The sequence below is a fragment of the Oncorhynchus clarkii genome, chromosome 21, assembly GCF_045791955.1.
Source record: "Oncorhynchus clarkii lewisi isolate Uvic-CL-2024 chromosome 21, UVic_Ocla_1.0, whole genome shotgun sequence".
Lineage (NCBI taxonomy): Eukaryota > Metazoa > Chordata > Actinopteri > Salmoniformes > Salmonidae > Oncorhynchus > Oncorhynchus clarkii.
Genome location: NC_092167.1, coordinates 3,448,172 through 3,464,830, shown reverse-complemented (window position 1 = coordinate 3,464,830; position 16,659 = coordinate 3,448,172). Strand labels below are relative to the sequence as shown.

The 16,659-nt window shown below is 42.9% G+C and overlaps 1 protein-coding gene across 1 annotated transcript in view; it reads left to right on the top strand.

The window, feature by feature from the left end:
* Positions 1-16,659, top strand: part of LOC139379638 (ELKS/Rab6-interacting/CAST family member 1-like) — a 319,125-nt gene that overhangs the window by 150,029 nt on the left and 152,437 nt on the right. Inside the window, exon 14 of the mRNA XM_071122447.1 lies at positions 15,158-15,298. Coding sequence (XP_070978548.1) covers positions 15,158-15,298 — 141 coding nt within the window. The remainder of the gene's footprint in view (positions 1-15,157; positions 15,299-16,659) is intronic.

Sequence of the window (16,659 nt, the reverse complement as noted above, 5' to 3'; positions counted from 1 at the left end):
ACTGCAGGGAGACCTGTCTGACCGATAGGTGAGCTACGTTGACCACACAGGCACCACACTCAGTCTACTGCAGGGAGACCTGTCTGACCAATAGGTGAGCTACAATGACCAGACAGGCACCACACTCAGTCTACTGCAGGGAGACCTGTCTGACCGATAGGTGAGCTACAATGACCAGACAGGCACCACACTCAGTCTACTGCAGGGAGACCTGTCTGACCGAGAGGTGAGCTACAATGACCAGACAGGCACCACACTCAGTCTACTGCAGGGAGACCTGTCTGACCGAGAGGTGAGCTACAATGACCAGACAGGCACCACACTCAGTCTACTGCAGGGAGACCTGTCTGACCGAGAGGTGGGCTACAATGACCAGACAGGCACCACACTCAGTCTACTGCAGGGAGACCTGTCTGACCAATAGGTGAGCTACGTTGACCAGACAGGCACCACACTCAGTCTACTGCAGGGAGACCTGTCTGACCAATAGGTGAGCTACGTTGACCAGACAGGCACCACACTCAGTCTACTGCAGGGAGACCTGTCTGACCAATAGGTGAGCTACGTTGACCAGACAGGCACCACAGTCAGTCTACTGCAGGGAGACCTGTCTGACCAATAGGTAAGCTACGTTGACCAGACAGGCACCACACTCAGTCTACTGCAGGGAGACCTGTCTGACCAATAGGTGAGCTACGTTGACCACACAGGGATAACACAATGACCATACAATCATCGAACCAAGACCATATTCTGACCCCACGATGACCCCACTCAAGCTGCCTGACCTGCAAGGTCACCTTAAATTCCAGCCAGTCATTTTTCTTGATAGTCCACAGAGTATTAGATTGGATGAGTCACAGACTCCTTGAATGACAGACAGACAGTCCCGCCCAAACATAAACAATTGACTCTCTCTCTGCCTATTGATTGACTGGCTACTGCCCTGTCCTGAGAGTGGCAGGCAGACAGAGCAGAGGAGAATATTAAACCATGGGCCTATGTGACTGTCTGGCAGAGACAAGGCATTAGGCTGAGGAAAGACCAGGAGCTGTCAGCCAGTCAGTCTCCCATGGACCACTGCTGATGTTCTCAGTCTGCTGTTTGTCTCAGAGACACTCTGAATGAACGGACAGAATGATAAAAGGAGGAGGGGATGGACCTGGGACTTGACTCAGGGGTGGGGTGAGGTCTGTGGGCATTGAATTTGCGGGTGTGTGTGTGTGGGTGTGTGTGTGTGTGTGTGACAACAAGATAAAGGGTTCCTCTGTTGATAGCCTACCTCAAAGTGTTATCTTTCTCTCTTGGGGCCCCCCCTCTCTTAGACGACCCCTAGTTCCACAGAAACATTGAAATGGACATTCAGTACAGATGATTGTCACTTGGACACGTGCAGGTACACACACAGGAGAGCTGTAAACATCCTGTCACATATTCTACTACATAATGGCAGAATAGGTTTGTTGTTCCTGTTATTCCTATACTGTGTGAGCCTCGGTATTCCTCTAGGCTGTCTGTCTGCTCCAAATACAGCTTCAACAAGTCACACAACACAATACCCAACCACCAAGCCACTTCCCTTCTCCAGCTACCAACATACTATAACATCCAGCTACCAACATACTATAACATCCAGCTACCAACACACTATAACATCCAGCTACCAACATACTATAACATCCAGCTGTACCAACATACTATAACACCCAGCTACCAACATACTATAACATCCAGCTACCAACATACTATAACATCCAGCTACCAACATACTATAACATCCAGCTACCAACACACTATAACATCCAGCTACCAACATACTATAACACCCAGCTGTACCAACATACTATAACACCCAGCTACCAACATACTATAACATCCAGCTACCAACACACTATAACATCCAGCTGTACCAACATACTATAACACCCAGCTACCAACACACTATAACATCCAGCTACCAACACACTATAACACCCAGCTACCAACACACTATAACATCCAGCTACCAACACACTATAACACCCAGCTACCAACACACTATAACATCCAGCTACCAACACACTATAACATCCAGCTACCAACACACTATAACATCCAGCTACCAACATACTATAACATCCAGCTACCAACACACTATAACATCCAGCTACCAACATACTATAACACCCAGCTGTACCAACATACTATAACACCCAGCTACCAACATACTATAACATCCAGCTACCAACACACTATAACATCCAGCTGTACCAACATACTATAACACCCAGCTACCAACACACTATAACATCCAGCTACCAACACACTATAACACCCAGCTACCAACACACTATAACATCCAGCTACCAACACACTATAACACCCAGCTACCAACACACTATAACATCCAGCTACCAACACACTATAACATCCAGCTACCAACACACTATAACATCCAGCTACCAACACACTATAACATCCAGCTACCAACACACTATAACATCCAGCTACCAACAAACTATAACATCCAGCTGTACCAACATACTATAACACCCAGCTGTACCAACATACTATAACATCCAGCTACCAACATACTATAACATCCAGCTACCAACATACTATAACATCCAGCTACCAACAAACTATAACATCCAGCTGTACCAACATACTATAACACCCAGCTGTACCAACATACTATAACATCCAGCTACCAACATACTATAACATCCAGCTACCAACATACTATAACATCCAGCTACCAACAAACTATAACATCCAGCTGTACCAACATACTATAACACCCAGCTGTACCAACATACTATAACATCCAGCAAACAACATACTATAACACCCAGCTACCAACATACTATAACACCCAGCTGTACCAACATACTATAACATCCAGCTACCAACATACTATAACACCCAGCTGTACCAACATACTATAACATCCAGCTACCAACACACTATAACACCCAGCTGTACCAACATACTATAACATCCAGCTACCAACATACTATAACACCCAGCTACCAACACACTATAACATCCAGCTACCAACATACTATAACATCCAGCTGTACCAACATACTATAACACCCAGCTGTACCAACATACTATAACATCCAGCTACCAACACACTATAACACCCAGCTGTACCAACATACTATAACACCCAGCTGTACCAACATACTATAACATCCAGCTACCAACACACTATAACATCCAGCTGTACCAACATACTATAACATCCAGCTACCAACACACTATAACACCCAGCTACCAACACACTATAACATCCAGCTACCAACATACTATAACATCCAGCTGTACCAACATACTATAACATCCAGCTACCAACACACTATAACATCCAGCTGTACCAACATACTATAACATCCAGCTGTATCAACACACTATAACATCCAGCTACCAACACACTATAACATCCAGCTGTACCAACATACTATAACATCCAGCTGTATCAACACACTATAACATCCAGCTACCAACACACTATAACATCCAGCTGTACCAACATACTATAACATCCAGCTACCAACACACTATAACATCCAGCTACCAACATACTATAACATCCAGCTGTACCAACATACTATAACATCCAGCTACCAACATACTATAACATCCAGCTGTACCAACATACTATAACATCCAGCTACCAACATACTATAACATCCAGCTACCAACACACTATAACATCCAGCTACCAACACACTATAACATCCAGCTACCAACATACTATAACATCCAGCTACCAACACACTATAACATCCAGCTACCAACACACTATAACATCCAGCTACCAACACACTATAACATCCAGCTACCAACACACTATAACATCCAGCTACCAACACACTATAACATCCAGCTGTACCAACATACTATAACATCCAGCTGTATCAACACACTATAACATCCAGCTACCAACACACTATAACATCCAGCTGTACCAACATACTATAACATCCAGCTACCAACACACTATAACATCCAGCTACCAACATACTATAACATCCAGCTGTACCAACATACTATAACATCCAGCTACCAACATACTATAACATCCAGCTGTACCAACATACTATAACATCCAGCTACCAACATACTATAACATCCAGCTACCAACATACTATAACATCCAGCTACCAACATACTATAACATCCAGCTACCAACATACTATAACATCCAGCTACCAACACACTATAACATCCAGCTACCAACACACTATAACATCCAGCTACCAACATACTATAACATCCAGCTACCAACACACTATAACATCCAGCTACCAACACACTATAACATCCAGCTACCAACACACTATAACATCCAGCTACCAACACACTATAACATCCAGCTACCAACATACTATAACATCCAGCTACCAACATACTATAACATCCAGCTACCAACATACTATAACATCCAGCTACCAACATACTATAACATCCAGCTACCAACACACTATAACATCCAGCTACCAACACACTTTAACATCCAGCTACCAACATACTATAACATCCAGCTACCAACACACTATAACATCCAGCTACCAACATACTATAACATCCAGCTACCAACACACTATAACACCCAGCTACCAACAAACTATAACATCCAGCTACCAACATACTATAACATCCAGCTACTAACATACTATAAAATCCAGCTACCAACACACTATAACATCCAGCTACCAACACACTATAACATCCAGCTACCAACATACTATAAAACCCAGCTACCAACACACTATAACACCCAGCTACCAACACACTATAACATCCAGCTACCAACATACTATAACATCCAGCTACCAACACACTATAACATCCAGCTGTACCAACATACTATAACATCCAGCTGTATCAACACACTATAACATCCAGCTACCAACACACTATAACATCCAGCTGTACCAACATACTATAACATCCAGCTGTATCAACACACTATAACATCCAGCTACCAACACACTATAACATCCAGCTGTACCAACATACTATAACATCCAGCTACCAACATACTATAACATCCAGCTGTACCAACATACTATAACATCCAGCTACCAACATACTATAACATCCAGCTACCAACACACTATAACATCCAGCTACCAACATACTATAACATCCAGCTGTACCAACATACTATAACATCCAGCTACCAACATACTATAACATCCAGCTGTACCAACATACTATAACATCCAGCTACCAACATACTATAACATCCAGCTACCAACATACTATAACATCCAGCTACCAACATACTATAACATCCAGCTACCAACACACTATAACATCCAGCGACCAACATACTATAACATCCAGCTGTACCAACATACTATAACATCCAGCTACCAGCATACTATAACATCCAGCTGTACCAACATACTATAACATCCAGCTACCAACATACTATAACATCCAGCTACCAACACACTATAAAACCCAACCACCAAGCCACTTCCCTTCTCCAGCTGTACCAACATACTATAACATCCAGCTACCAACATACTATAACATCCAGCTACCAACATACTATAACATCCAGCTGTACCAACATACTATAACATCCAGCTGTATCAACACACTATAACATCCAGCTACCAACACACTATAACATCCAGCTGTACCAACATACTATAACATCCAGCTACCAACATACTATAACATCCAGCTGTACCAACATACTATAACATCCAGCTACCAACATACTATAACATCCAGCTACCAACACACTATAACATCCAGCTACCAACATACTATAACATGCAGCTGTACCAACATACTATAACATCCAGCTACCAACATACTATAACATCCAGCTGTACCAACATACTATAACATCCAGCTACCAACATACTATAACATCCAGCTACCAACATACTATAACATCCAGCTACCAACATACTATAACATCCAGCTACCAACATACTATAACATCCAGCTACCAACATACTATAACATCCAGCTACCAACACACTATAACATCCAGCTACCAACACACTATAACATCCAGCTACCAACATACTATAACATCCAACTACCAACACACTATAACACCCAGCTACCAACAAACTATAACATCCAGCTACCAACATACTATAACATCCAGCTACCAACATACTATAAAACCCAGCTACCAACACACTATAACATCCAGCTACCAACACACTATAACATCCAGCTACCAACATACTATAAAACCCAGCTACCAACACACTATAACACCCAGCTACCAACACACTATAACATCCAGCTACCAACATACTTTAACATCCAGCTACCAACACACTATAACATCCAGCTACCAACATACTATAACATCCAACTACCAACATACTATAACATCCAGCTGTACCAACATACTATAATATCCAGCTACCAACACACTATAACATCCAGCTGTACCAACATACTATAACATCCAGCTGTACCAACATACTTTAACATCCAGCTACCAACATACTATAACATCCAGCTACCAACATACTAGAACATCCAGCTACCAACACACTATAACATCCAACTGTACCAACATACTATAACATCCAGCTACCAACATACTATAACATCCAGCTACCAACATACTATAACATCCAGCTACCAACATACTATAACATCCAGCTACCAATATACTATAACATCCAGCTGTATCAACATACTATAACATCCAGCTACCAACATACTATAACATCCAGCTACCAACACACTATAACATCCAGCTACCAACACACTATAACATCCAGCTGTACCAACATACTATAACACCCAGCTACCAACACACTATAACATCCAGCTACCAACATACTATAACATCCAGCTACCAACACACTATAACACCCAGCTACCAACACACTATAATCAAATCAAATCAAATCAAATCAAATTTTATTTGTCACATACACATGGTTAGCAGATGTTAATGCGAGTGTAGCGAAATGCTTGTGCTTCTAGTTCCGACAATGCAGTAATAACAAGTAATCTAACTAACAATTCCAAACTACTGTCTTGTACACAGTGTAAGGGGATAAAGAATATGTACATAAGGATATATGAATGAGTGATGGTACAGAGCAGCATAGGCAAGATACAGTAGATGGTATCGGGTACAGTATGTACAAATGAGATGAGTATGTAAACAAAGTGGCATAGTATAGTATAAAGTGGCTAGTGATACATGTATTACATAAGGATACCGTCGATGATATAGAGTACAGTATATACGTATGCGTATGAGATGAATAATGTAGGGTAAGTAACATTTATATAAGGTAGCATTGTTTAAAGTGGCTAGTGATATATTTACATCATTTCCCATCAATTCCCATTATTAAAGTGGCTGGAGTTGAGTCAGTGTCAGTGTGTTGGCAGCAGCCACTCAGTGTTAGTGGTGGCTGTTTAACAGTCTGATGGCCTTGAGATAGAAGCTGTTTTTCAGTCTCTCGGTCCCAGCTTTGATGCACCTGTACTGACCTCGCCTTCTGGATGATAGCGGGGTGAACAGGCAGTGGCTCGGGTGGTTGATGTCCTTGATGATCTTTATGGCCTTCCTGTGACATCGGGTGGTGTAGGTGTCCTGGAGGGCAGGTAGTTTGCCCCCGGTGATGCGTTGTGCAGACCTCACTACCCTCTGGAGAGCCTTACGGTTGAGGGCGGTGCAGTTGCCATACCAGGCGGTGATACAGCCCGCCAGGATGCTCTCGATTGTGCATCTGTAGAAGTTTGTGAGTGCTTTTGGTGACAAGCCGAATTTCTTCAGCCTCCTGAGGTTGAAGAGGCGCTGCTGCGCCTTCTTCACGATGCTGTCTGTGTGAGTGGACCAATTCAGTTTGTCTGTGATGTGTATGCCGAGGAACTTAAAACTTGCTACCCTCTCCACTACTGTTCCATCGATGTGGATAGGGGGGTGTTCCCTCTGCTGTTTCCTGAAGTCCACAATCATCTCCTTAGTTTTGTTGACGTTGAGTGTGAGGTTGTTTTCCTGACACCACACTCCGAGGGCCCTCACCTCCTCCCTGTAGGCCGTCTCATCGTTGTTGGTAATCAAGCCTACCACTGTTGTGGTAATCAAGCCTACCACTAACATCCAGCTACCAACATACTATAACATCCAGCTACCAACATACTATAAAACCCAGCTACCAACATACTATAACACCCAACCACCAACATACTATAACATCCAGCTACCAACATACTATAACATCCAGCTACCAACATACTATAACATCCAGCTACCAACATACTGACATCCAGCTACCAACACACTATAACATCCAGCTACCAACATACTATAACATCCAGCTGTACCAACATACTATAACATCCAGCTACCAACATACTATAACATCCAGCTGTACCAACATACTATAACATCCAGCTACCAACATACTATAACATCCAGCTACCAACACACTATAAAACCCAACCACCAAGCCACTTCCCTTCTCCAGCTGTACCAACATACTATAACATCCAGCTACCAACATACTATAACATCCAGCTACCAACATACTATAACATCCAGCTGTACCAACATACTATAACATCCAGCTGTATCAACATACTATAACATCCAGCTACCAACACACTATAACATCCAGCTGTACCAACATACTATAACATCCAGCTACCAACATACTATAACATCCAGCTGTACCAACATACTATAACATCCAGCTACCAACATACTATAACATCCAGCTACCAACACACTATAACATCCAGCTACCAACATACTATAACATCCAGCTGTACCAACATACTATAACATCCAGCTACCAACATACTATAACATCCAGCTGTACCAACATACTATAACATCCAGCTACCAACATACTATAACATCCAGCTACCAACATACTATAACATCCAGCTACCAACATACTATAACATCCAGCTACCAACACACTATAACATCCAGCTACCAACACACTATAACATCCAGCTACCAACACACTATAACATCCAGCTACCAACATACTATAACATCCAGCTACCAACATACTATAACATCCAGCTACCAACATACTATAACATCCAGCTACCAACATACTATAACATCCAGCTACCAACATACTATAACATCCAGCTACCAACACACTATAACATCCAGCTACCAACACACTATAACATCCAGCTACCAACATACTATAACATCCAGCTACCAACACACTATAACATCCAGCTACCAACATACTATAACATCCAACTACCAACACACTATAACACCCAGCTACCAACAAACTATAACATCCAGCTACCAACATACTATAACATCCAGCTACCAACATACTATAAAACCCAGCTACCAACACACTATAACATCCAGCTACCAACACACTATAACATCCAGCTACCAACATACTATAAAACCCAGCTACCAACACACTATAACACCCAGCTACCAACACACTATAACATCCAGCTACCAACATACTTTAACATCCAGCTACCAACACACTATAACATCCAGCTATCAACATACTATAACATCCAACTACCAACATACTATAACATCCAGCTGTACCAACATACTATAACATCCAGCTACCAACACACTATAACATCCAGCTGTACCAACATACTATAACATCCAGCTGTACCAACATACTTTAACATCCAGCTACCAACATACTATAACATCCAGCTACCAACATACTAGAACATCCAGCTACCAACACACTATAACATCCAACTGTACCAACATACTATAACATCCAGCTACCAACATACTATAACATCCAGCTACCAACATACTATAACATCCAGCTACCAACATACTATAACATCCAGCTACCAATATACTATAACATCCAGCTGTATCAACATACTATAACATCCAGCTACCAACATACTATAACATCCAGCTACCAACATACTATAAAATCCAGCTACCAACATACTATAACATCCAGCTGTATCAACATACTATAACATCCAGCTACCAACATACTATAACATCCAGCTGTATCAACACACTATAACATCCAGCTACCAACATACTATAACATCCAGCTAACAACATACTAGAACATCCAGCTGTATCTTCATACTATAACATCCAGCTACCAACATACTATAACATCCAGCTACCAACATACTATAACATCTAGCTGTACCAACATATTATAACATCCAGCTGTACCAACATACTATAACATCCAGCTGTACCAACATACTATAAGATCCAGCTACCAACATACTATAACATCCAGCTACCAACACACTATAACATCCAGCTGTATCAACATCCTATAACATCCAGCTACCAACACACTATAACATCCAGCTACCAACATACTTTAATATCCAGCTACCAACACATTATAACATCCAGCTACCAACATACTATAACATCCAGCTGTACCAACATACTATAACATCCAGGTGTACCAACATACTATAACATCCAGCTACCAACATACTATAACATCCAGCTACCAACATACTATAACATCCAGCTGTATCAACATACTATAACATCCAGCTGTACCAACATACTATAACATCCAGCTGTACCAACATACTATAACATCCAGCTACCAACATACTATAACATCCAGCTACCAACATACTATAACATCCAGCTACCAACATACTATAACATCCAGCTACCAACATACTATAACATCCAGCTGTATCTTCATACTATAACATCCAGCTACCAACATACTATAACATCCAGCTACCAACATACTATAACATCCATCTACCAACATACTATAACATCCAGCTACCAACATACTATAACATCCAGCTACCAACATACTATAACATCCAGCTGTATCAACACACTATAACATCCAGCTACCAACATACTATAACATCCAGCTACCAACACACTATAACATCCAGCTGTATCAACATACTATAACATCCAGCTACCAACATACTATAACATCCAGCTGTACCAACATACTATAACATCCAGGTGTACCAACATACTATAACATCCAGCTACCAACATACTATAACATCCAGCTACCAACATACTATAACATCTAGCTGTATCAACATACTATAACATCCAGCTGTACCAACATACTATAACATCCAGCTGTACCAACATACTATAACATCCAGCTACCAACATACTATAACATCCAGCTACCAACATACTAGAACATCCAGCTACCAACATACTATAACATCCAGCTACCAACATACTATAACATCCAGCTACCAACATACTATAACATCCAGCTACCAACATACTATAACATCCAGCTACCAACATACTATAACATCCAGCTGTACCAACATACTATAACATCCAGCTGTATCAACATACTATAACATCCAGCTACCAACATACTATAACATCCAGCTACCAACATACTATAACATCCAGCTACCAACATACTATAACATCCAGCTGTATCAACATACTATAACATCCAGCTACCAACACACTATAACATCCAGCTACCAACATACTATAACGTCCAGCTACCAACATACTATAACATCCAGCTACCAACATACTATAACATCCAGCTGTATCAACATACTATAACATCCAGCTACCAACATACTATAACATCCAGCTGTATCAACATACTATAACATCCAGCTACCAACACACTATAACATCCAGCTACCAACATACTATAACATCCAGCTACCAACATACTATAGCATCCAGCTACCAACATACTATAACATCCAGCTACCAACATACTATAACATCCAGCTGTATCAACACACTATAACATCCAGCTACCAACATACTATAACATCCAGCTACCAACATACTATAACATCCAGCTACCAACATACTATAACATCCAGCTACCAACATACTATAACATCCAGCTACCAACATACTATAACATCCAGCTACCAACACACTATAACATCCAGCTACCAACATACTATTACATCCAGCTACCAACACACTATAACATCCAGCTACCAACATACTATAACATCCAGCTACCAACATACTATAACATCCAGCTACCAACATACTATAACATCCAGCTGTACCAACACACTATAACATCCAGCTACCAACATACTATAACATCCAGCTGTACCAACATACTATAACATCCAGCTACCAACACACTATAACATCCAGCTACCAACATACTATAACATCCAGCTGTACCAACACACTATAACATCCAGCTACCAACATACTATAACATCCAGCTACCAACATACTATAACATCCAGCTGTACCAACATACTATAACATCCAGCTGTACCAACACACTATAACATCCAGCTACCAACACACTATAACATCCAGCTACCAACACACTATAACATCCAGCTACCAACACACTATAACATCCAGCTACCAACACACTATAACATCCAGCTACCAACACACTATAACATCCAGCTACCAACATACTATAACATCCAGCTACCAACACACTATAACATCCAGCTACCAACATACTATAACATCCAGCTACCAACACACTATAACATCCAGCTACCAACATACTATAACATCCAGCTACCAACACACTATAACATCCAGCTGTACCAACACACTATAACATCCAGCTACCAACACACTATAACATCCAGCTACCAACATACTATAACATCCAGCTACCAACACACTATAACATCCAGCTGTACCAACATACTATAACATCCAGCTGTACCAACATACTATAACATCCAGCTACCAACACACTATAACATCCAGCTGTACCAACACACTATAACATCCAGCTACCAACACACTATAACATCCAGCTGTACCAACATACTTTAGCCTCCAGTTTGTCTTTCTTACAACCATTTCTCACCTCTCTCCATCCTCTCCCAGCTGATCTCTGCCCCTCACCCCTCTCTCTCTTTAAACCACCCCATCACTCTCTTCTCTCCTTCTCATCCAGGTGTAGGTACAGTTGAAGTCGGAAGGTTACATACACTTTGGTTGGAGTCATTAAAACACATGTTTAAACCAATCCACACATTTCTTGTAAACAAACTATAGTTTTGGAAAGTCGGTTAGGACATCTACTTTGTGCATGACACAAGTAATTTTTCCAACAATTGTTTAGAGACAGATTATTTCACTTTTAATTCACTGTATCACAATTCCAGTGGGTCAGAAGTTTAAATACACTAAGTTGACTGCGCCTTTAAACAGCTAGTTGACATCATTTGAGTCAATTGGAGGTGTACCTGTGGATGTATTTCAAGGCCTACCTTCAAACTCAGTGCCACTTTGCTTGACATCATGGCAAAATGAAATAAATAAAAGCTGAAATCAATCATTCTTTCCTACTATTATTCTGACATTTCACATTCTTAAAATAAAGTGGTGATCCTAACTGACCTAAGTCAGGGAATTTTTACTGGGATTAAATGTCAGAAATGGTAAAAACTGAGTTTAAATATATTTGGCTAAGGTGTATGTAAACTTCCGACTTCAATTGTATCTGTGGGCTCGTTGGTCTGAATCTGTTTGTGGATAAATGTTTAAGCTCCTCTGAAGGCAGGTTGTCATATATGTTTGATTCTGATTCATAATGTAATCCACCCCAGTGACCTAAATGCTTGTCTCCCAGACTGCCTTACAATACGTGGCGTGTTAGCATCAATGAACTTTCACAAGCTTCTCTCCTTCTCCCGTCCCTCTGTTCTCCCTCTCCTCTGCAAAGCAATCATAAAGACTGGACAACAAGCCAGAAAGCAGTGTTTTTCTAACCCAACTCGACCCTCTCTCTGTCTGTCTCTCTCTCTCTCTTTCTTTCTCTCTCTGTCTCTGTCTCTCTGTCTCTGTCTCTCTCTCTCTTTCTTTCTCTTTCTCTCTCTCTCACTCTCTCTCTCTCTCACTCTCTGGAAGAGAGAGAGAGAGGGTAAAAAGAAAGACAGAAAACAGTTCTTCGTGGATGGAAGGCTGTGTATTTGGATTGTGGATCAGAACATGGAGAAACATGGAGACGTGATCAGACTGTTCTGTATTGTGGAGGGAGGGAGGGAGGGAGAGAGAGAGATGTTTCCCATGCTAACAAAGCCCTTAAATTGAATTAGAGAGAGAGAGAGAGAGAGAGAGAGAGATGTAGAGATAGAGAAAGAGAGGTAGAGAGAGAGAAAGAGAGGTAGAGAGAGGTAGAGAGAGAGAGGTAGAGAGAGCGGTAGAGAGAGGTAGAGCGAGGTAGAGCGAGGTAGAGCGAGGTAGAGAGAGAGGTAGAGCGAGGTAGAGAGAGAGGTAGAGCGAGGTAGAGAGAGAGGTAGAGCGAGGTAGAGAGAGAGGTAGAGAGAGGTAGAGGATATGGTGTCATGATGGAGGTCAGTATCTGCTGCTCCACCAGACAGCGTGATGTTTACTCCAACCCCGCCATGTTCCCATGTCGCCCTACTGAATGATGGGTTATGGAACGATGGGAAAGACATTTGGGGCCTTCCTGTTACCCTGACAGGATGGGCTTATTGTCCGTGACAGTGAGCGATAGGACAGAAGAGAGGTGTGTGTGTGTGTGTGTGTGTGTGTGTGTGTGTGTGTGTGTGTGTGTGTGTGTGTGTGTGTGGTTGCCACGACAGGTTTCTAGCCCATCAAGTTAGCATTGATTTGCTCTTAATTGAACATTAACTTTGTATTCCACTCAGAGAATGTAACTGGAAGCTTGAATAACACTTTGTCCTTTGAATTACTTTTGACTTTTATTTTCTCTTCCCGTCTTTGTCCCTCCCTCCCCCTCCCCCCCTCCCTCTCTCCCCCCCCCCTCCCTCCCTCCCCCCTCCCTACCTCTCTCCCTCCCCCCTCCCTCACTCCCTCTCTCTCTCCCTCCCTCCCTCCCTCCCTCCCCCTCCCCCCCTCCCTCTCTCCCCCCTCCCTCCCTCCCCCCTCCCTACCTCTCTCCCTCCCCCCTCCCTCCCTCCCTCCCTCCCTCCCTCCCTCCCTCCCTCCCTCCCTCTCCCCTCCCTCCCTCCCTCCCTCCCTCTCTCCCCCCCTCTCCCTCCCTCCCTCTCTCCCCTCCATCCCTCCCTCCCTCTCTTCCCTCCCTCCCTCCCTCCCTCCCTCCCTCTCTCCCCCCCTCCCTCCCTCCCTCCCTCCCTCCCTCCCTCCCTCCCTGCCTCTCCCCCCTCCCTCCCTCTCTCCCCGCCTCTCCCTCCCCCCTCCCTCCCTCCCTCCCTCTCCCCCCCTCTCCCCCCTCCCTCCCAGACCAACCTGTTAGACCTTAAGGAACATGCTTCGTCCCTGGTCTCCTCCGGTCTGAAGAAGGACTCTAAACTGAAGAGTCTGGAGATGTCTCTGGAACAGAGGAAAGACGAGTTCATCAAGATGGAGAACCAGCTCAAGAAGGTCATCTTTTTTCTCACCCTTTAATAAAACCACCTACTGTATCACTGAACTGAGATCAGTTCTTACTAGCCTTACTCCCCAGCCCTGTTGCAGTCAATGACATGGCCTTACACTGAACTGAGGTAAGTCCTTACTAGCCTTACTCCCCATCCCTGTTGCAGTCAATGACATGGGCCTTACACTGAACTGAGGTCAGTTCTTACTAACCTCACTCCCCAGCCCTGTTGCAGTCAATCTTCCAATGAACTTCCACTGAGATCAGCTATTAACCCTACTCCATGTCTCTACCCCATTCAACTTCACTCACAGGTCTCAGACTGCTTTCAGGTCAGTTCTTAGCCTTGTCCCAATCAACTCTATAGTCGCCCCATAGCATTAGGATCAGTATAATGCCTCTCAGTAGACCTGTGCAATCAGTTATCCTGCCTGTTATGTGATGTCGAGTCACGCAGTCAGATCTTAGATGAACACACCAGCCTGCCCCATTCAACTGCACAGCCTTCAAACTGCTCTCAGACCAGTTCTTAGCTATGGCCCCAGTCCTTTACGAGACCTGTCCAGTGTGTGAGCCAGCGTTGTGATGTCGAGTGGAGAAGACAGCCACTGACAGATCCCCTACTCATCCTGCCAGTGGAATGACACTCAATTCTGGGACTAGTCTGTCAATCATGTTGTAATGTGTGTGTGTGGTGTCTGTGATCAGACTCCTGACTCTCCCTCCTGTCCTTAAAGTGTCAATGTTGATTCACTTTCATCTCCTCCTGTTTCTCATGTCATTGTGTCTTCCTTTCCATTTCCTCTCTTCCAGTTCTCCTCTCCTCCTCTTCTTTTCCTGTTCTCCTTTCCTCTTCTCCTCTTCTCTTCCTGTTCTCCTCTCCTCTCTTCCTCGTCTCTAACTGTTCTCCTCTCATCCTCTCTTCCTGTTCTCCTCTCCTCTCTTCCTCGTCTCTAACTGTTCTCCTCTCCTCCTCTCTTCATGTTCTCCTCTCCTCCTCTCTTCCTGTTCTCCTCTCCTCTCTTTCTGTTCTCCTCTCCTCCTCTCTTCCTGTTCTCCTCTCCTCTCTTTCTGTTCTCCTCTCCTCCTCTCTTCCTGTTCTCCTCTCTTTCTGTTCTCCTCTCATCCTCTCTTCCTGTTCTCCTCTCCTCCTCTCTTCCTGTTCTCCTCTTCTCTTCCTGTTCTCATCTCCTCTTCTCTTCCTGTTCTCCTCTCCTCCTCTCTTCCTGTTCTCTTCTCCTCCTCTCTTCCTGTCCTCTTCTCCTCTTCTCTTCCTGTTCTCCTCTCCTCTCATTTCTTTAATCATTCCTACTGTATCTCCATTATTTTTTACTCTCTATTTCTTGTCATCTTTTTCTATCTGGCT